Consider the following 22,471-nt stretch of genomic DNA (forward strand, 5'->3'; position numbering starts at 1 on the left):
AATACACTTATGGTGTGGCCCGGAATGTCTCTCCTAAGTATTTACCTGGGAGAAAAGAAAACCTCTTTCCACATACAGACTGGTACATTCACGTTCTTGGCAGCTTTATTCATGATAGCCAACTCTCTGAAACAGCCCAGATTTCCATCAAGCTGTGAATTGATAGAAATCCTTGGGTGGCCAGACCAGGGGATGTTACTGAGCAGCACTAAAGAAGGAACAACTGATAAATGCATCAGCATGGATACGGGTCACAACCATTACACTGAGGCAATGAAGACAGGAAAGAGTAAATACTGAATGATTTCATTTATATGAAATTCTCGGAAAGGTAAAATAAATTCGCAGTGACAGAAAGGAGACCTGTGGTTTCTTGTAACCCCTGATAAAGGCTATTAACTGCAAAGGAGCATGGGAAATTGGGGGGGGGGTAATGTAAATGCTCTATACTCTGATTATGATTGTGATAGAGGAATCCATACATGTGTCAAACCCCACGCAACTGAATACTTCATAGAGACATTTTTTATGGTTTCAAAATCACATTTCAAAAAAGTTAGAGAGAGAGAATTGAAATAAAGGAACATGGTATGTTGAAAACGTGAGAACAAAAAAAATTTAATGTTTAACTGACTATACATTTTCATTCACAGACACTCTTTCGTTAATTGCCATGAATTTTTGATGTATCTACAGATATTTGTTTTTTTTTTTTTTTATTTTTTTTTCAACGTTTTTTATTTATTTTTGGGACAGAGAGAGACAAAGCATGAACGGGGGAGGGGCAGAGAGAGAGGGAGACACAGAATCGGAAACAGGCTCCAGGCTCCGAGCCATCAGCCCAGAGCCCAACGCGGGGCTCGAACTCACGGACCGCGAGATCGTGACCTGGCTGAAGTCGGACGCTTAACCGACTGTGCCACCCAGGCGCCCCAAGATATTTGGAGCATCTTTTAAGATGAAGACTGATTCAGTAGTTCTGGAGTAGAGACAGATTTTGAGTGGCAGTCATGGGGGGATGGATTCATAGGACTCATCAACCCAGGCCAACTCGTGTTAGCTTTACTTGCAAATCTCAATAGATTTTAATGTCTCCATTCTTTTAATGTCCCCATTTTTGTAACTTGACTGCACAGAGTGACCCTGCATAAGGATCTTGATCTGTTCCTCTCCAAAGTGATTCTGTTGTCCGAGGGAAGGGAGCGCTGTCTGTCCTGTTCTCTTCCTAGTGTAGAAGGTCCGGGGAATCTTGGGAAACACCATTTGCTGGCCTGAGATAACTGTCAGGCATCTTGTACTTAACATTGTCCTAACTTAAAATGACTCCCAGGGGCACCTGGGTGGCTCAGTCAGTTAAGCCTCAGACTCTTGGTATCGGCTCAGGTCCTGATCTCCCGTTTCGTGGGATGGAGCCCCACATCGGGCTCTGCCCTGAACAGAGCCGGCTTGGGACTCATTCTCTCTCTCTCTCTCTCTCTCCCTCTCAAAATAAATAAATGAACTTAAAAAAAAAATGCCTCCCGTAGGAAATGCGGACATTTTCTTTCTCTGGTCTGTGAAACGCCTCAATCCCACCATGTTCCTCCCAACCCTTTGGCCACTGTCTGTCTCCTTTGGAACTCCTCATTCTTCTCCATTGTCTCTAAATTCTGAACTCCTTACATCTCAGTCCTAGGCTCTCTCATCATTCTTGATGTCATTCTGTCCTAGGCAAACTCATCTAACCTTATGGCTTCAAACCCCTTTTACCTACCCATCACTCAACAGACTTGATCTCTAATTTCTTTCTTCTTCTTCTTTTTTTTTTTTTTTTTTTTTAGTTTGAGAGAGAGAGAGAAAGAGTGTGCCTATGCGGGGGTGGGGGGAGGGGACAGAGAGAAGAGAGAGAATCCCAAGCAGGCCCAGTGCTATCAGCACAGAGCCCAGTGCAGGGCCAGTCCCACCGCCGTAGGATCATGACCGGAGCCGAAATCAAGAGTCAGACGCTTAACTGACGGGGTCACCCAGGCGCCCCAAGATCTCTAATTTCTCATGTTACCTCCAGTGCGGATCCAAACTCCCTTCTCCGGGGTTGCCACTGGGAGAGTCACAGACTCTCCAACTTAACCACATCTCCAAAGCTGAATTTATGATCTTGTTGAATGGGTACCCCCTTTCCGCATTTCCTGCCCTCCAGAGCTGGCAGTGCTGGGCACTCACTCGGTCAGTAACCTAAAACCACCATTCACCCCTCTCCGGGCTTCACCACAGATCCGTCCACCACCAAATCCTTTTCAGTCGTGCCAACTGACTGGGCCGGTGCTCAGAGATTTTGACACGCATCCTTAGGTCAAATTCCATCTCTGACAGGGGCCTATTTTAGCCAACCAGAGACCATAAGCAAATGAACTATTTTTGAAAGAAAAGAAACGTATTCAAAATTGCTTAACGGTTTATTGTGATTGCTTCATTGGTGCCCAACCCCTCATCACTTGATAAGTAGTTTTAAAATATGTAATTTAGTATGCTTATTCAGGGACGGGCAGGAATGCAAGACACGTAGTATTTACGAATGTAATATTCATGTACGTGTGCATAAATATTTGGATGGGTAATAAATATTTGAATGTGTGCTATGCCAAAACTACCCTAATGTATCCTTTAGTTAGTATGAAAGGAATAAAGCCATTTCATATGTATATAAGGTACATATCGTGTTATGTATTTATGTATAATTGTAAATAAAACATAATATTTTATGTATAATCTTTATATGTATGTAGACACGTGTAGAGAGAGACAGCACAAGACTTCACAGTGAGTCAAAGCAGAATCACCCTGATGGAAGGCTAGCTGCTTAAATAAACCACCCTGTTCCCATAGATTGTTAATCACTGTTTTGTTTACTGCAGTGTTAACACCTTAATTACACTGAGACCTTCTTACACGTATTTCCACTGGGTGCGTGACGAACATCAATATTGTTAATGAAAGCAACAAATTGACCATCTGTGTTTGGAACTATCCGTATCCCTTGGTCCCCATAATGCTTCTGGCCATGATGCAGAATTATTACAAAGGAAAATTCTGATCAAGTGTTTTCTTACATAATCCACGTTTTCTGAAAGCTCCAACTGAACTAGCTGTTTGTGTCTTTGCTGTTTTGTAATCAGAACAAAGCTCAGTCCCAGCTCCGGATTTCAGGCCTCTTCCCTTCTGCTTACTGGTTTGGGCAGGCGCTGGTGGATGTCCCAATGTACTCCCTGATCTTACTTCTTATGTATTTATTAGACTACGGCTTAAACTTCGAAGATTCTGCGTTTGTAACTGTAAATCAGACTATACAAGTAAGTGACGATATTCATAGAACAAATACCGTTGAATGATTTCATGAAAAAAATTGAAGATGCAAATGATATTTGTATTGTCATAAATTAAATCGCTGTAAAACTCTGTGCTACAACACTCTTTTGGCTCCTGATGTGTTTCTCGGATGGCATTTGCCTTTGACTGAACGTCACATTCCTGTTGATTTCAGATCCCTTGTTCTATTGGCTATGCCTTCTCACTTATCTTCTTGACATACGTGATTTCGTTCATTTTTCGCAAGGGGAGGAAAAATAGTGGCATTTGGTCTTTTTCCTTCTTTATGGTAAGTATATTTTTTGTGTACAATTCTGAGCCAGTACTTAAAGTTTGCCCTCAGTAGAATGATAAATTAATATCATAATCTAAAATATTTTGTTTTCCTTATGCATGATCCTTTTCAAACTCTGCATGTTTTTCTCTTCCTAATTTCTACCCTTGTCTCTCTCTCTCTCTCTCTCTTTTTAATGTTTATTTTTGAGAGAGAGCAGGGGGAGGGCGGCAGAGAGAGAGGGAGACACAGAATCCAAAGCAGGCTCCAGGTTCCCAGCTGTCAGCACAGAGCCCAACACGGGGCTCGAACTCACAAACCGTGAGATCGTGACCTGAGCTGAAGTCAAGACGCTTAACCAACTGAGCCACGCAGGCACCCCTACCCTCCTCTCTTTTAAAAGTAGCCAAATTGTTTCTAGAACCATAAAGTATTTGCTAGAAGGAAACCAGGAACCCATTTGTATCTTCGTTACTGAAAAACAAAGAAGCCCACAGACCTCCACTAGATTACGAATGTTGTTGCTAGCCTGGTTAAAACTAGAAACTGCTTCTCCAAATTCTACTAGAATTAATTCCACAAAAGCAACATTTATTTTATCTAAATTAGGAAGGAAAAGTACATGTTATCTCCTGTTACCTATTCTAATTTCCTGTCATTCTGGCTGCCAAAAAGTAAATTATTAATTCAACAAATACTAGTTGACTTCAGGACACCTGGGTAGCTCAGTCAGTTAAGCGTCCCATTCTTGATTTCGGCTCAGGTCATGATCTCACAGTTCGTGAATTTGAGCCCAATGTCAGGCTCTGCACTCTTAGTGATTCTCTGTCTCTCTTTCTCTCTCTGCCCCTCCCCTGCTCACTCTCTCTATCTCAAAATAAATAAATCAGCTTTAAAAAAATGTGTATTAGTTGCCTTCCAACAATATGTCAAAAAGTAAGACTGATAATAAATAAAAAATAGTTTCAACCCTGAAAGGGCACTCAGAGGGTAAAAGAGAAGTAAACAGCCACTTACGAGAACAAAGTGACAAGGAAAAGATGATCTCTCTTTTTTTTTAATTTACAAATTTTTATTTATTGCCTTTTTTTAGGGTTTTCGTAATAACCACTTTTGACAAAATTCCAAGGTATTTTAAAGGAATTCATATTTTGTCTATTTCATGATGGGCATAGGTCTGTTAAATGAGCACTAAAATCCTTGGCATTAGCTAAAATCAAATGACAAACAGCAGCTCAGACTCCTTTTACTATACTAAAGATGATCTCTTTTTAAAAGATTGCCTCTATGAAAACCAGAGAAGGGAAAGATTAACTTGTGAAAATGAGAGCAGAAATTTCCTTTAGGAATTGAAACCTGGAGAATAAGATTTTACTAGCTGAAGAAGAATGATGCAGTGAAGAAAGAGAAACCCAGAGGGGAGAAAGTCCAGGCTTATCCTAAGAACTGGTAATAATCTGGCTTAGGGAAGGGAAGAAAACACCTCGCAGCATGGGTGTGGCCTTAGTTATGGTAAAAATATTGGTTGGAACCATGCTGGCCTTTGGTGATGTGCTCCAGAATTGATTCTACAGGCTGTGGGAAGCTATGGAAGCTTCTAGTGTAGACATGAAATGTGATCCGAAATATACTTTTAGGAGGAACATGCCCAGTACCATAAAAATGGTAGCTTGTAACACAAAGAAGCCGGAAGTACAAAAACTTTTAGGGACCTTTTATCATTGCAGTGTTTTAGAAGAAAAAGTCTGAATGTCTTTGTTGGACCTCTCACCATCTCTTATCCCTGAATTCTACTGAATTCTCCTGAAGTCACTCTGGGTTTTTCTGTGCCTCTGTTTCTCCATCAGTATAACTAACAGAAGTCTCTCTCTCTCTCTGTTGTTGTTGTTATGTCATTCCTACTAGATATCAGTTTGTGTTCCCCATGATCATTGCTTTTCTACCCGTTTTACCTCCGAAAAGAAGGCCAACTTTTTTCCTTTTCCGTAACGAAAATATTCCATACGTTAGATTTATCCAGTCGTGTCTCACTCATGATACTCTAGGTGAAAGGAATTTGGCTAAGTCACTAAGAGAACAGGTCAGTAGCAATAATGCTGATTTCAGTTGGGTTTCTGAAGCTGGGGCTGAAATTAGGGTTATCTTCAAGATGAGCCATCTCAATTTGGAATATATGTTGAAATTCGAAGTGTTAATATGCATGTCTGTTATCTTCTTTAGATCGCCACCTTCTCTTTGTTTTTATTTATGCTATTGGATTACTTTGGATATGGTGTGCTGTATTACATCACCTTTTTAATACCACAAGCCACTTTAACTGGCTGCATGTTCTTGTTTCTTTACGTAAGTAGTGCCACCATCTGCCCCAGTGTCCTAGAACTCTTGGCCAATTGTGAATGCTATGCTGGGGGTTGAGGTTCTACATCATGTTGAGTATACATGACATTGAAATATTTCTACCGCATGGATACCAGCTGAATTCCTCCCAGATAGGCCCATGTGCTCCAGCTGAACTGCATTAGAAAACCTGCCCCTGGTCCGTGCATGGGGAGGGGGGGTAACAGGTGGTGGGAAACAGAGCAGTCTCTATGTACTCGTAGGCATGCTCAGCTTTAGAAGAAGGCAAATGAAATACCCCCGATCTTTGGGATCTTGCGATTCTGGAGAGGCACTCCATAGGAATAAAATCCTTTTCTTCTAGCTAATCAACTTCTACAAAAGGAAGAAAGATACAGTGCATGCGTGAAGATGGGGAAAGGGAAGGGAAGAGAATGGAAGGGGAGGGGAAGGGAGGGGAGGGGGGAGGGGAGGGGAGGGGAAGGGAAGGGAGGGGAGGGGAGGGGCTTATGAAGGATCAACGGGCACAGGAAGGTGTGTGAAGCTCTGCGGGATAAGGATAAACCCTGTTTCTCTCTCCTTCCTTGGAGAGGCTAACACATGCCCAAGTTCCTCTCACCAGGTGGTGAGTACTTGCTAAATCCTATTGCTTCAAATAAAAACACAGTGCCTCTTAGACCTTGGGAGGAAGGAATACAACCCTTTGATACACATTTTGGAAGGGACACCTACCCAATACTCATGGCGAAATCAGGGGACATACCAGTAGGGCTGTTCAGTGGGCCAATTCACGTTTATATGGATAAAAATGCACAAAACCAAAAACCTTCCTATGTAACCATTGTTTTTCCTTTTGCAGCAAGTCGAGTCTTCTCTTTGGACTCAAGAACCAACAAGTGCAGAGCCATTTCTGGTATTCTTAATTGTAAGAACACACCTGTTTTTCAAAATTGTTGTCTTTTCCTATACGAACTATTTTAATTCCTGTATACAGGGTGAAGCTTTTTATTAAGGTAGATATATGGGTATGTGTAGCCCATGGAGATAAAATATTAGTAAAATATGGAACAAATTTTTCTATAAAGACTCACTGATTAGATAATATGCTTCCCAAATTTTGAAAACACTATACCAGTATTTAGACGAAATGACATAAAGTAATGGTATTAGCTAATTGTATTTGCTTCTAATGTTTCCATAAACAAGATTGAAAATGAACTTGATAGTGGCACAATTTGACAAATAGATTATTGGAAATTTGAAATGGTTTTTCCAACCATACCTTTAGAGAAGTCCGACCATTCCTAGTTCACTTCTGATGTGAAACATTTCTCTTTGAGTGCTTCTAACCATGCATCTCTCTCTTTATTCCTAGCCTTTCCTTCATTTTATCATCTTCCTTTTTATTCTTCGGTGTCTGGAATGGAAGTTCGGAAAGACGTCAATGAGGAAAGATCCTTTCTTTAGGTTGGGAGAAATCAAATTGGATTCTTTCATTTATCAGTGGTTAATTTTTTTCATGCATAAAGTAACGATTTAGCAAAGAACGGCCAAGTCCTGGAACAGGCTGGGGTCGCAGCTATATGCCAAGACAAAATATAGAGATCTGAGTACCTAAATCAGAGGATTATAAGTAGAGGAGGAAAAGAGATCTGAAACACTCACTGTTAAGGGCTCTGTCTGACATGATGTGAAGTAGAGAGGGTGGGAAAAGTTATATGCTGCTAGTTCAGGTTTTTTTGTTTGCTTTTTAATGTTTATTTCTTTATTTTGAGAGAGAGAGAGAGAGACAGAAACAACGAGCAGGGGAGGGGCAGAGGGTGAGAGGGAGAGAGAACCCCAAGTAGGATCTGCACTGTCAGCACAGAGCTTGATGCAGGATTCAAACTCATGAACCAGCGAGATCATGACCTGAACTGAAATCAGAAGCCAGGTGCTTAACCACCCGAGCCACCCAGGGGCTCTGCCGCTGGTTCAGTTTAAACAACAATCAGTTTAAATAGATTGGTAGTTGAAGGAATGCTACCAGTCTAGGGAGGAAGACTAGAATGATGAATAAGCCAAAGACCGCAATAATTATGCTCTTTTCCTGTGGTGCCGAGAAGCCCAGCTGGTAGATGACAGACTGGTCAGGTCATAATGGGACTTAGAAGCTGAGATTGTCTTTGTGGCATACAAGGACACGTCCATAGGCATCTTATTCCCTGTCTTCCATGCCACATTGGTTTCATCTTTAACTATGACAGACAGTTGAGTGGGTGACTCACAAGGTAAAAGATGACCTTTAGGAAATCTAAGGTCGAGGCGCCTGGGTGGCCCTGTCAATTAAGCATCCCACTTTGCTTTGGCTCAGGTCACGATCTCATGGTTCATGAGTTCGAGCCCCGACTCGGGCTCTGCACAGATAACATGGAGCCTGCTTGGGATTCTGTCTCTCCCTCTCTCTCTGCCCCTCCCCCGCTCATGCTTTCTCTCAAAATAAATAATAAATAAATATACTTTAAAAAAAAAGAAATCTAAGATCGGTATGTGGGATTAGGGCAGAGGTAAGAGAGACTAAAATGACATAACTAGCTAGCTAGCTGGCTAGCTATGAAGGACCAGACTTAAAATAGAGGAGAAAGTGAATCTGGCACATATATATTCCCAAGAAATGGCCAGGCTCAGTAGGAGACCAAGCATCGAACTTGTATTTTCTGAGACCATCCTGACTCCAGATATGTCAACTCATTCTCCCCATGGAAATGCAATAATGCCAACATGGAGGTGGTGGTAAAGATAGGGTTTCTAGAAAAATTGCATCACTAAACTAGGATACTAAAGTCCTATGTTAGACAATAGATACTAAGTTGCCCAGCGATAATGAAAAAATAACGTCCCGTAGGTAAGTAGAGCGAAAGACACGTGAGAAGCAATGGTCACTAAATATAGCAGTACCATGGACAGGAATAAGGTGAGGAAGGGCGGAGGAGGCATGGTACTAAAAGGAGAGTGTGACAATTTATTAAGTACCCAGCCTACTACTCAAAGCATCAGGTTTAAAGAATGCAGTATTCTGAATACAAGAATGAAGCCGCCAACCAGTGATTAATGGGTGGCTTTCGACTCTAGAATTTCTCCAAGAAGCAACAACGTGTATCAAAATCCAGAAGATCCAGAAGGGGAGGATGAAGATGTCCAAATGGAAAGAGTGAGAACAGCAGATGCCTTGAATTCCACGAACTTTGATGAGGTAAAACATACGTGGTAATGATTCCGTCGAAACCACAAACGTTTGTCAGTCAAAGTGGTCAGGCTATGAGTCTAATGCTCACAGAATTTTGAGTGTCTCTAATACATACAGGCAAAGACCACAACTCCAGCTTAGGAAGTGGTCATATGATTACATCTCAAGAAGCAGATTAAGAGTCATGTCACCTCAGTTTGTCATTCACGGTTTAAATTTTTTTTTTCAACGTTTTTTATTTTATTTTTTGGGACAGAGAGAGACAGAGCATGAACAGGGGAGGGGCAGAGAGAGAGGGAGACACAGAATCGGAAACAGTCTCCAGGCTCCGAGCCATCAGCCCAGAGCCTGACGCGGGGCTCGAACTCACGGACCGCGAGATCGTGACCTGAGCTGAAGTCAGATGCTTAACCGACTGCGCCACCCAGGCGCCCCTGTCATTCACGGTTTAAAGAACAAGTAGAGAACAATTAAAATTGCGAAAGCCAAGAAAGACCTAGTGAACTTTAGAACCGGAATAAAGCGATAGGGTGGCATTGCTTCTTGGAGAAAGTGCACGGTGCAGACTTCAAGGCAAAGTCTGGTCCACAGCTTGTTGTTTTGGATGCTTAAGGACGACTCAGTACTTCTCCAAGTTTCTTTGCTCCTGTTCTGCACAAAATAACGTGCTGCTGAGTAACTGCCTTTGTCAAGGGTTAACGTGACCGAAAATAAGGACTAGGATTGGAGAATGGCCAGTAAACATGTCACCTAGGAGAAGGTCTTCTGTGAAGCGTGGCTTGTGCCATGAGGCACCAACCCAGTGGGAAGACAGAGTTTCTTCAAAGTTAACGGAGAGGGGCGCCTGGGTGGCTCAGTCGGTTGAGCGTCCGACTTCAGCTCAGGTCACGATCTCGCGGTCCGGGAGTTCGAGCCCCGCATCAGGCTCTGGGCTGATGGCTCGGAGCCTGGAGCCTGCTTCCGATTCTGTGTCTCCCTCTCTCTCTGCCCCTCCCCCATTCAAGCTCTGTCTCTCTCTGTCCCAAAAATAAATAAACGTTAAAAAAAAAAAAATCAAAGTTAACAGAGAGAATTAAGGTCTGATGTGATTTATTTGTTATTTACAGAGACCGGTCATTATTGCCAGCTGTCTACGCAAGGAGTATGCAGAGAAGAGGAAGCACTGCTTTTCCAAGAGGAAGAAGAAAATAGCCACGAGAAATGTCTCTTTCTGTGTTAGAAAAGGTTTGCCCCCAATGGCTCATCCCCTGTTGGCTTGGGGCCCTCATTAGCTTTATGGTTCCTGATGAGAATCTGATGCATCACCTCTTGGTTTCACACACAGACTCATCAGCAGGTGACTGTGACAGCTCCTTTGACCTGTTCCATTTCTAAGTGAAATCAATTAACTCACCCCACGGATGGGGCACAGTCACATCTACATGGAAACCATGAGCAGTCTATTAAAATGAACCACTGGAGCTGTGACATTTCTATGTAATGAACATGATTGATTTCCTAGTGTTCTTCTTCACAAGAGAACTAACTGGGGTTGTACCCATCCAGTCAGAAGATTTGACCAGCAGCTGTCAGATGACCTCATTTTGTGTCATTATCCTGGAGTGCTTAGGGTCACAGGAGACAAGAGTATGACACGCTGGTTTCCAGGAGTGGCTTTACCCCTTCCTATCAGTGTGACCGTGGGCAGCTAACCTAATCTCTGAGAGCCGGCCCCAGATACGTAAGAAGGGATTATGGTAACAACTTCTCAGGGTTGACAAGTCCATGAGATACTGTGTATAAAGCACATAGCACGATACTTGTCACATGGCAAGTCTTCAGACTCTGTTACATTTTTTTTTGTTGTTTATTTATTTTGAGAGAGCAAGTCAATATTAAGTGTAACCATTTTTTTTCAGGTGAGGTTTTAGGATTATTAGGACACAATGGAGCTGGTAAAAGTACATCCATTAAGGTGATAACTGGAGACACAAAACCAACTGCTGGACAGGTAAGTGAATTAGGCTAATAATTTACATTAATTTTAATACATATTATAGTTATAATTATGATATACTTTAATGTATCATATTTTAACATAATTAAATGGTTATATATCACATATAATTATAATGTATTATATCTTATATAATTATAATATGTTATAATTATAATATAATTATGCTAATAAATTTATAAGATGTTGGAGCGCATGGGTGGCTCGATTAAGTATCCAACTTTGGCTCGGGTCACAATCTCATGAGTTCGAGCCCCGCATCACGCTCCGTGCTGACGGCTCAGAGCCTGGAGCCTGCTGTAGATTCTGTGTCTCCCTCTCTATCTGCCCTCCCCCTGCTTGCCTTCTGTCTCTCTCTCCCAAAAATAATTTTTTTTTTAATTTATAAGATGTTAAAACTTTGTAAATAGCAAATATCATTTAATTTTAATTTTAATTTTTTTTTAATTTATAAGATGTTAAAACTTTGTAAATAGCAAATATCATTTAATCATTAGATGATTGAAGTAAAGTAGCAGGATAATACATTCACAAATTAACGTGTTCATACACAGAAAAATTAATCGCTGCCAGGGAGCAATTACTTATGACTTCAAAGACAATTAGAGGGAATGTTCAGTATCCGATCAGAAATCAATATCAGAATCCGTACAAGTCTTATTTACAATACCATAAAACACACGCATTTGCACTTTGTTTTTCTTGACAAACTATTTGCTTCCATTTACTAACAGTGAGTGCAGTGTAACGCGTTACTTTTTTGTTTTAGAGTTTTAAAATTTTTATGTATTTATTTTTCATGTTTTATTTATTTTTGAGAGAGCACGAGCAGGGGAGGGGCAGAGAGAGGGGGACAGAGGATCCCAAGAGGGCTCTGCGCTGACAGCAATGAGCCCTATATGGGGCTTGAACCCACAAACCGCGAGATCATGACCTTAGCCCAAGTCAGATGCCCAACCGGCTGAGCCATCCGAGGTGCCCCTGTTTTAGACTTTTTTAAATTGAAATATAGTAGACATACAGGATTTGCACATTCAATGAACATTGTTTTCCCTGCATGTAATGCTTTAACATCGAATTAAAATGTTAAAAAAAACAACAACACCTTTATTAAGTAATTATATTCATTGTCCTACACAACGTGCTTGGACACTAGAACGTATATTTTTGTACAGATCCACTATTTCTTGGGAGTATTTGTAAGGAATGGCTCAAAGTTGAGGGATATGAAGTCAACTTGAATTGTACATGCAATTGAACCGTATAAAGTGGTCTGAAAAAACAAAGGGGCTCAGATTTATCAAAGAGAGAGACAACATGACGTATAGAGAAAACATTTCCCCCCAAACTCCTTGGCAGAAAAAAAGAAAACTTTAAGAGCTCGCTCCTTTGGAAAATATGTCCGGGGTTGTGGAGAACAGAATATAACGCAGACGTCTAGGGGATTGCACTGTGGGAAAGGGGTTGGTGGTCAGCCTGGAGGGAAAAGACCTCCTGTAAAGTGATTGACAACCCACTAAAGACGGAAGAGAAAACATATCCACAATCCCTCTGAAGCCGAGCTGAGAGCAGGTGTCTGTGAAGGGGGCCACTCAGGGAGGTTGGTGGCTTGGTCGACTGTAACTGGACTCCTTCAGTTGAGACCACGCTTCAGTTCAGTCACCACCTGGACCCTAAATCATTATTTTATTTCTTATCACACATGAGTACAAAAGGAGGAAGTAACTGTTCATAGATACATGGCGATGAAATATTTTCAAAGGTAGGTACGTTCTGGGGCACCTGACTGGCTCAGTCCATAGAGCGTGCAACTCTTGATCTCAGGTTGTGAGTTCGAGCCCCACATTGGGTGTAGAGATTACTTAAAAAGGTTAGGGGCGCCTGGGTGGCTCAGTTAAGCATCCGACTCTTGATTTCAGCTCGGGTCATGATCTCGCGGTTCATGGGTTCGAGCTCCGCATCAGGCTCTGTGCTGACAGTGCGGAACCTGCCTGGGATTCTTTCTCCCTCTCTCTCTGCCCCTTCCCTGCTCTCGCTCTCCCACGCTCTCCAAATAAATAAATAAATAAACTTTAAAAAGTATAATAAAATAAAATCCTGAGAATAAAACATACTAAGCATTTTTTTTTTTAAGTAAGATCTGAGTTACAAAGTCAGCTATTTGGGTGTCATGAAACTAGCTGTCATCAGATCAGCCAGTGTGATCTTTATAAACAATGTCATTGTCCTACTTAAGTATTTTCAACAACCTCTTACTGCACTAAGGCTGAAGGACCCCCCCACCCCCACCCCGGACCCCCCACCTGCTGGCAGCTGCAGGGACCGATTATCATGTTCCTTCTCCATTCGCCTTTCTTTCCTTTCTCACTCGGCCCCAGGCTCCCAGCTTTGTCTAGGGTCGAAGAACATATCAAGCTTCATTACGGCGCAGGGCTTTGCTCTGGCTCTTTCCTCTGCTCCAGATTCCTTTCCTCTGGGCTTTTCCATGGCAGGTGCCCTCTTGCCCTCCCCCCACAATGGCCCCTCAGCAAACAGGCTTTCTCTGATGACCCTACCTACTCATCTCCACTGGTATTCCCCAACCCAGCTTCCGGACTGCTCCCACTACGGTACCCCTTACGAGCTGCCTGTATTCCATCCATTCATTTTGCTACTTCTTTATTGCCCGATTCACTTGGTAGAAGGAAAACCCCCAAAATAAGAGGGGTGCTGGCTGTTACATGGGTGGCTCTCAAAAACCATTGGATCACGGATCCAATAGTGAGTAATTAAATTCACCAATTCATATACTTTCTTCCTGACTGCGACGAGGAAATTGTATATAAACTGTTGGCCACGATGGCAAGACGGTCCCGTTGGTGAGACTTTTGATTTTTCGGCTTCGGTTAGGTGGGGCACTCACTTGTTTTCATGGGCTTGCTCTCTGACGACCTTTCTTCAATGCAGATTGAGGACAGATTGGTCAACCCGATTAGGACTTAGAGAGTCTCTAGTTTTTCTAGGTTTGAAAGAGAAAGAGAAAGACAAACCCAGAGGGCAGGCTCTGAGCATGAACTTTCCTCTGCAGGTGCTACTAAAAGGGAGCCGTGAAGAGGACTCCCTGGGTTTCCTAGGGTACTGTCCTCAGGAGAACGTGCTGTGGCCCAACCTGACCACGAAGGAGCACTTGGAGGTGTTCGCTGCTGTGAAAGGGCTCAGGAAAGCCGATGCGGCAGTCACCATCACAAGGTAGACGGGAGCCACAGGTGTTCTATGCCTGAGGGCGCGGGACATTTGGGAGTGACGAGCTTCACTGTCATTCTGGACGGAAGACTCCTCTCTCGAGAGGAAGAGAGAGAGAGGGAGAGTGAGAGGGAGAGCGAGTGATCAACCCCTGACCCAGACCACACTGGGTAGATTCCCCACTAGAAACCCGTTGCCTGTATTTCAAAGTGTTCATTTTCCTCTCATACTGAATATGAAAATTAAAAAGTAACCATCAGTGAAAGTTACCAAAAATACTAAAATTAAGCATAGGGCACCTGCCTCAGTTAAGCGCCCAACTTCGGCTCAGATCATGATCTCACGGTTCGTGAGTTCGAGCCTTGTATCAGACTCTGCTGACAGCACGGATCCTGCTTAGGCTTCTCTCTCTTTCTCTCTCTCTCTCAAAAATAAATAAACATTTTTTGGGGGCGCCTGGGTGGCTCAGTTGGTTGAGCGTCCGACTTCAGCTCAGGTAATGATCTCCCAGCTCGTGGGTTCGAGCCCCGCATCAGGCTCTGTGCTGACAGCTCGGAGCCGGGACCCTGCTTCGGATTCTGTGCCTCGCTCTCTCTGCCCCAACCCACTCGCATTCTGTCTCTCTCAAAAATAGATAAACATTAAAAAAAATTTTTTTAATAAATATTTTTTTAAAAAGCAAAATATAAGTACAATTCAGTATAAAGTATTTATTTTGGCACAACTATTTAGAAATCATGAAATGTGCTTCTATTCTTTTAAAAGAGAAAACTATCTCTCTGAGGGGATCAGACCAACCAGTTTAAAAATGCCTGGCACGTAGGGCCGCCTGAGTGGCCGAGTCGGTTGGGCATCCGACTTCGGCTCAGGTCATGATCTTGCGGTCTGTGAGTTCAAGCCCCGCGTCGGGCTCTGTGCTGATGGCTCAGAGCCTGGAGCCTGCTTCGGATTCCGTGTCTCCCTCTCTCTCTCTGCTTCTCCCCCTGCTCACACTCTGGGCCTCTCTTTCTCTCTCAGAAATAAATTAAAACATTTTTAAAAAATTAAAAAAAAAAAAAAAGATCGCCTGGTGTCTATTTTCAGAACCGCATTTCTGAGCTCCGCTCTGCATCCTTGGGCTGCAGGTGTGCCCTCCTTCCAACTTCCTCACTCTGATGCCCCATCGTGTTTCCCTCCTTCAGGCTGGTGGATGCACTCAAGCTTCAGGACCAGCTGAAGCTGCCCGTGAAGACCTTATCCGAGGGAATAAAGAGGAAGGTAAGAGGGGGGGCTCAGCGTTCCTCTGCACACCCCACATGTCGGCCCCAGACACGCTGTTCCTCTCGTTCCAGCTGTGCTTCGCGCTGAGTATCCTGGGAAACCCGTCGGTGGTGCTTCTGGACGAGCCGTCCACGGGGATGGACCCCGAGGGGCAGCAGCACATGTGGTGAGGGGGCACGACCCCGTCGGGGCCAGCTCCAGTGCCCCGTAGGAAATCTGTGAATTGCTTTCCTGCTGTAAGAATGGCCCCTTAAACTGTCTCTTAAAGGAGACACCTCTCAGGATCGTTAGGGCCACCGATATTTGGCAAACCAAAAAGGAAACCTCTCCCCGATGATAGTCCCATCACTGAAGAAAGAGGAGGCATCATTGATCGCCGCGGTGATAACCATGCCAGGCTGGTGTTTTAGAGCGAGGGCCCAGTATTAGGTTGTCGAGGTGGGATCGGGTCCTCCGTGTCACCTTGTATATTTCTTAGGAATGTATTTTCTCCTACGAGGCTGTGACACCTCTGTTGCTGGATTCTCCCTGCTCCTTCGAGCAGCCTTTTCGTACCCAGTCTCCTGCTCAGCATTTCTCTTTCAGTGCCACCTCGTGATCGACACGGTATTCTGTGCCCGCTCCTCTTCCAACGCCTGGCTTCCCCCCTCCCCTCCTCCCACCTGCCTCCCCACCACCCCCCCCCCCGTACGGGTCCCTCCCTTGCTTAAGCTCTTTTTTGCAAATGACTCAACCTTCGTGCCAGTTACAAATTCTTCTCTCTGCCCACTTACGACTAACGAGAAGCCTTTCGCAATTGCACATGGTCCTTTGACGATTCAGGCAGGCAATCCGGGCCACCTTTAAGAACACGGAGAGAGGCGCCCTCCTGACGACCCACTACATGGCAGAGGCGGAGGCCGTGTGTGACCGCGTGGCCATCATGGTGTCCGGAAGGCTGAGGTGGGTGCCCGTCCACACCCGCACTGGGCGCCCAGGTGCACGGCCGGAGGAGTCTGTGGACAGAGGGAGGTCTCCGTGCGGCTGTAGCTGCTGCATCTGGGTCCACCAGGGAGGTCCTTTGGACACCAAGGGTCTCGAGCGTGGCGTTTTCTGTCCCGTTCCCCTGTCTCTTACGACCTCATCCTCCTCCCACCTCCAGGTGTATCGGTTCCATCCAGCACCTGAAGAGCAAATTTGGCAAGAATTACCTGCTGGAGATGAAAGTGAAGGCCCTCGAGCAAAGGGAAAGCCTCCACCTCGAAATCCTGAGGGTTTTCCCCCAGGCTGCTCGGCAGGAAAGGTAAAGCTGGGCGCTTGCTCGTTTCGATCTGATACCAAACTTTTCCTTGTGGTTTCATTGATTTATGGCCCTCGGAGTCCACAGTGAGCCCCAAAGGAAACCTCAGAGAAGTTATTTGCTGGACACCCAAAAACCTAAATTGGAGAAGAGAAGAGCTGGTGTAAAATCAGAGGGACTAAGTGCCCGGTACTGTCCTGATCTTGCGTTATTCTACTTCATCCTCCCCGAGACTTGCCCAGGAAGACACCGTTTTTCCATTTTTCCTGGGATGGTTTCAAAAGAGCATTGTGAGAGTCTGGCCACTACAAGGACCTTAATGAGTGGAATTGATTGTTACCTTTAAGAATAGGAAACTGAGGGGCGCCTGGGTGGCTCAGGGTTAAGCGTCCGACTTCAACTCGGCTCATGATCTCACCGTCCATGGGTTCGAGCCCCATGTCGGGTTTTGCGCTGACAGCTCGGAGCCTGGAGCCTGCTTCGGATTCTGTGTCTCCCTCTGTCTCTGCCCCTCCCCTGCTTTCTCTCTCTCTCTCTCTCTCTCTCTCTCTCTCTCTCTCTGTCTCTCTGTCTTTCAAAAATAAATGCACATTAAAAAAAAAAAGAATAGGAAACTGGTAAGTGAGGTCACATGACAGCTAACAAGTGGCACAAGAATATAAACCTAATTATTTCACTTCAAATCTATTTTATAAACAGTCTAGTAATGGCACAGTTCTCAGGAGCATAATACAGTAAAAATCAAGAGATTAACTTTAGGGGCATTTTTATCAGCTAGACTTGATGACAGAAGACAGATGATTTAGGAGTTGGGGGAGAAAACAGGAAAGGGTGATAAGTCACAACAATACGGTGGGAAAATACTATTTCTACGTGGAGTGTAAGTATCACGGCAATGCTGTACCTTGTGTGCAGCCCACGACTGAATAGAAATAGGTCATAAAGTCACAAGGAATGAGAATAGATGAGAACGATTGCCCCATAAAGCGAGCTAATAGCATTAGCTATTAAAAATTAAAAATTTTTAAATATTTATTTTGAGAGAGAGAGAGAGAGGGAGACACAGAATCCGAAGCAGGCTCCAGGCTCCGAGTTGTCAGCACAGAGCCCCACGCAGGGCTTGAACTCGCGAACCGTGAGATCATGCCCTGAGCCGAGGTCGGACGCTCAACCGACTGAGCCACCCAGGTGCCCCGCGCAAATAGTATCTTAACAAAATGAAATCTAAATCCTCCTGATTTTCAAATGTTAAAAAGACAAGTGTTCATCTGAGAAACAAATTATTTTTAAAAAATGCGATTCAGTTCAATTTCAATTATATTTTCAGCTTTATATTCAGGATTCAATTATATTATCCCAAATTAGGAGAGCATGGGGCAAGGTCAGAGAGAGATGAGTTCTCTGGAGAAAAGACCCAGAGTCCCCACGTGAATTGGGTGACATCAAGCAACTACCAGGCGTCAGTCCCTGGCTGGAAGGTGATGTTTGAGGAGCCAGTGTTCAGCTGAAAAGATAAGGTGACAGGTGACTCTGACACATGTCCACGTTTTACCTGCACTGCACCTCTTCATCCCAGAAGCCAAGGGCACGATCCCCTCCTGCCTCCCAGTTGTCCTTGTGGACGGCCTCAGCCTGGGCATTTCGCTGGCCCAAACTGACTCTTAGGAGGACAGCGACCGGAGAGAGGGTCGCAGCCAGCTTGCACCTGCGCAGGTGGTACCGGCCTCAGCCCCGCCCCTCTCCCCCCAGGTTCTCTTCGGTGATGGTCTATAAAGTGCCAGTGGAAGATGTTCGACCTTTGGCACGAGCTTTCTTCATGTTAGAGAAGGGTAAGAGCGATACACTTTGAAATAAGATCCCCCGGAAAGCAGGTAATTCCAAATCCTAGATGAATCCATCGGCACGACAAGAACGGAATGTGACCTAAGGTGTTCGTTTTCAAAGTTCAAATCTCCAGTTGAATCTTATGGGCACGGGATCAAAGAGGTGGACAGATTCTCTGTGTGTTGGGTGTTGGAGGAGGGGCAGGGGGTTAACGGGAGTGATTTTACCTTTGGTGGGGTTTTTCTGTGTGTGTATACACGCACACACACACACACACACACACAGGAACAACCTAAGGCAAAATTCAGTTGTGTATGCATTCAAGGAGGATGTTTTCTTTGGGAACATTGATGCATGCATATTTACAATTCAATTTTTATATGGACTTACATCTTATTTTATTGCCTTAGGCTGGGTATTAAGAAACTGGCTCCTGTCTGGTCATTAGAACAATCTTCCCTTGTCTGTTGCACTTCGAAAGTGACCACGCCCCATGTTTTTCTTGCCATCAGAGCTCATTAGCTCTGCTTCTCTGAACTGTGCTAGCCGCAACTCCCTCCCTCTGCTCTTTCCATTGTCACGGCTCAGTGATCTTTCGGCTGGCTTGCCACCTTCCCTAGAGAAGACATTTAAGGCTCCTGGTTCGAGAAGACTTTTTTTACTCCTGCCGATAACATCCATGGTCACGGCAGTGCCCCCTTTCCATTCTCCGAGCTGAGGACCCCAACTCTCTGGACCATGTGTTCGTGCAGTCACTTCCGGATCGACACTGTGGCCAGTACTGGCCTGGAGGTTCTGCTGGTGACCTATTTCCAGTCTACTGCCCTCCCATCGGGGCTGGGACTAGTCCCATTTTGGTTAAGGACAAGGGTTTTCAACTCAATTAGGCACAAGCTGTCACTGGAGAGAGAGGCCCACAAAAGATATCTGCTCCCCAGAAACCCTCAAACATCTTTCCATATCATCTTCTGATGCTTCCCTTTGCCAAATGTGTCTTCCTTCCACTTCTTCCTGTGCTGAGTGTGCAAAAGCCTTGGATCACACACAAGGAAGGAGGCCTTTGCAGCACCGTTTCCTCCATTAAACAGACATTGCGAACACTGTGCTAAATGAGCATTGCGTGAGCACTTTTCTCCCCAGACCCAAGTGAATGCATTGGTGTATTTTATTTTTAATTTTTTTTTAATGTTTATTTTTGAGAGAGAGAGAGAGAGAGAGAGTGCGAGCGGGGGAGGAGCGGAGAAAGAGAGGGAGACACAGAATCCGAAGCAGGCTCCAGGTTCCGAGCTGTCGGCACAGAGCCCGACGCGGGGCTCGAACCCACGAGCCACCAGATCGTGACCTGAGCTGAAGTCGGACGCTCAGCCGACTGAGCCACCCAGGCGCCCCGGCATTGGCGTATTTTTAACTGAATGCAATCCTTAAACTAGGAACATTGTCATTGAAACTTTTTTATTCAACAAGTTTTTAAAAGTTGTTGTTTGTACTGGATGCTGAACTGTCCGGATATAAAAATATATGAACTCCTGGGGCGCCTTGGGTGGCTCAGTCGGTTAAGTGATCAACTTCAGCTCAGGTCATGATCTCGCAGCTCGTGAGTACGAGCCCCGCGTCGGGCTCTGTGCAGACGGCTCGGAGCCTGGAGCCTGCTTTGGATTCTGTGGCCCCCTCTCTCTCTCTGCCCCTCCCCTGCTCAGACGCTGTCTCTCTGTTTCTCTCCAAAATAAGTAAACATTAAAATATGTATCTATGAACTCCTCACGTGCACCCATCTTTCTGCAGTTAAACAGCGCTTCGACCTGGAGGAGTACAGCCTCTCGCAGTCTACCCTGGAGCAGGTGGGTCCGTTTTAGGGACTTTGTTCCATCCGTGGGACAGAGGTGTACAAGCTGTGCCCGTGCTGTGCACTCGCTCGGAGCTGCGGGAGGCAGCGTGACCTCCCCGTCTCTTCATTTCTTGCCCCTCTCAGGTGTTCCTGGAGCTCTCCAAGGAGCAGGAGCTGGATGACTTTGACGAAGAACTTGACCCCTCAGTTAGATGGAAGCTCCTCCCCCAGGAGGACCCTTGACGTGCCAAAACCTCTATTTCCTTTCAAGCCTGCAGTTGTGTTTTTTTGAGACATTTATTTTTATAGCTTCAATGTCAGATTTCTAGAAACTATATTGTAAACACAACATTATTCTTCCTGTGGTGGAGAGAAGGAGCAAGCGCTGGGCAATTGCAGTGACCGCGTGGACAGAGGCACATGGCTGAGCCCGCCTCCTGGTCACAGCCTCTGTGTCTCTGCAGGTGGCCCTGATTCCCTATTTCTGCATAATACTGAATAAGCAACTCACTCTTACGAGACTGTTTCATTTTCTGAGTACAATAAACACATTGGGTTCAATTGTTTGTTTGTTTGTTTATCAAAACCTTAAAATACCCTCTCAAGTAGACTTTGTGAAGCTGATATTTTAATAAGAATTTAAGTGACCATGTCAAAGCTGTCATACTTTTCGAAATACATTTTTTTTGTATATTCTTATGGCTAAAAATATGACGGCATCATTCGTTCTAATATCTGATACCAATATATTTGAAAACACATCCCCTGGTAATGCTATGAGTAGCATACACACGTACTTGTGATTAGGAGTTTACTGAACTTTTTAAATCCCGGTAAACCATTGAAGTCCCGTTTTCACTGTATTTTAAAATCGAGGTTTCAGAGTTGCCCATTTTGCCACGGATCATTCGTGGATATTTGCCGCCTGGTCTAAGAAAGTTGATAAATGACCAAGTTGGTGGAAAATATAAAATAAATCTCATATGTGCCGTTTTGAATTTTTTAATTAATTAATTTATTTTTTTAATTAATTTATTTTTTGAGAGAGAGAGCACGAGCAAGGGAGGGGCAGAGAGAGAAAGGGACAGAGGATCCGAAGCAGGCTGTCGGCAGCGAGCCCGACGCAGGGCTCGAAGTCACCAACCGTGAGATCATGACCTGAGCCGAAGTCGGATGATCAAGTGACTGAGCCACCCAGGTGCCCTGAAATATGTTTTCTACTTCAAGGATTCTCGCGTGTCTCTTTCTTGACTAAGTGGCTTATTTACAAATTCATTGAAATCAAATTGAAAACAAATTCTAATGTAAGAGCTGGTGTGCTATAATCAACGTGTTGCTAAATGGCAAAGAAAGAAAAAACACACCGTGGTTAAGGAAGTAAACGGTGGTGGCAAACATCTCCTAGAACAATCTTTTTTAAAAATCCCGGGTATGGTGGGGCGCCTGGGTGGCTCAGTCGGTTGAGCCTCCGACTTCAGCTCAGGTCACGATCTCGCGGTCCGTGGGTTCGAGCCCCGCGTTGAGCTCTGTACTGATGGCTCAGAGCCCGGAGCCTGCTTCGGATTCTGTGTCTCCCTCTCTCTCTGCCCCTCCCCCACACTTGCTCTGTCTCTCTCTGTCTCAAAAATGAATAAGCGTTAAAAAAAATTAAAATCCGGGTATGGCTACCATGCATCACATGTAGTTAAACAAGATTTGTCTGAGCTGTGGAGAGGCTTCCCTGAGCAGATTTCCCTGCTAGTTCTCTCTGCCTTATCTTTTCTTCCCTCGGGAAGCCCTGACCCTCCCAGACTCAGATCCTTTTTAGCAGCCCGGGAAGTTCTGTTCCAGGCGGCACCCCCTCCCCTCCCTTCCCCAGGTCCGTTTGTTCATCTTGTTCTCGTGCG

At 44.6% G+C, this 22,471-nt stretch overlaps 1 protein-coding gene across 1 annotated transcript in view; it reads left to right on the top strand.

Annotated features, from left to right (window-relative positions):
- The window catches only part of LOC124512895 (ABC-type organic anion transporter ABCA8-like), a 64,053-nt gene extending 42,938 nt beyond the window's left edge, over positions 1 to 21,115 (top strand). Inside the window, exons 22-37 of the mRNA XM_047080533.1 lie at positions 3,153 to 3,326; positions 3,518 to 3,631; positions 5,837 to 5,959; positions 6,813 to 6,878; positions 7,329 to 7,420; positions 9,065 to 9,185; positions 10,286 to 10,403; positions 11,078 to 11,169; positions 14,243 to 14,403; positions 15,579 to 15,654; positions 15,729 to 15,823; positions 16,480 to 16,599; positions 16,799 to 16,939; positions 18,686 to 18,765; positions 20,543 to 20,598; positions 20,730 to 21,115. Coding sequence (XP_046936489.1) covers positions 3,153 to 3,326; positions 3,518 to 3,631; positions 5,837 to 5,959; positions 6,813 to 6,878; positions 7,329 to 7,420; positions 9,065 to 9,185; positions 10,286 to 10,403; positions 11,078 to 11,169; positions 14,243 to 14,403; positions 15,579 to 15,654; positions 15,729 to 15,823; positions 16,480 to 16,599; positions 16,799 to 16,939; positions 18,686 to 18,765; positions 20,543 to 20,598; positions 20,730 to 20,828 — 1,728 coding nt within the window. The 3' untranslated portion in view covers positions 20,829 to 21,115. The remainder of the gene's footprint in view (positions 1 to 3,152; positions 3,327 to 3,517; positions 3,632 to 5,836; positions 5,960 to 6,812; positions 6,879 to 7,328; positions 7,421 to 9,064; positions 9,186 to 10,285; positions 10,404 to 11,077; positions 11,170 to 14,242; positions 14,404 to 15,578; positions 15,655 to 15,728; positions 15,824 to 16,479; positions 16,600 to 16,798; positions 16,940 to 18,685; positions 18,766 to 20,542; positions 20,599 to 20,729) is intronic.
- Positions 21,116 to 22,471: the final 1,356 nt, after the last annotated feature.

The sequence above is a fragment of the Lynx rufus genome, unplaced genomic scaffold (genome assembly GCF_022079265.1).
Source record: "Lynx rufus isolate CCGP_SWC_20201006 ecotype Redwood Valley unplaced genomic scaffold, mLynRuf1.p SCAF_18, whole genome shotgun sequence".
Classification (NCBI taxonomy): Eukaryota; Metazoa; Chordata; class Mammalia; order Carnivora; family Felidae; genus Lynx; species Lynx rufus.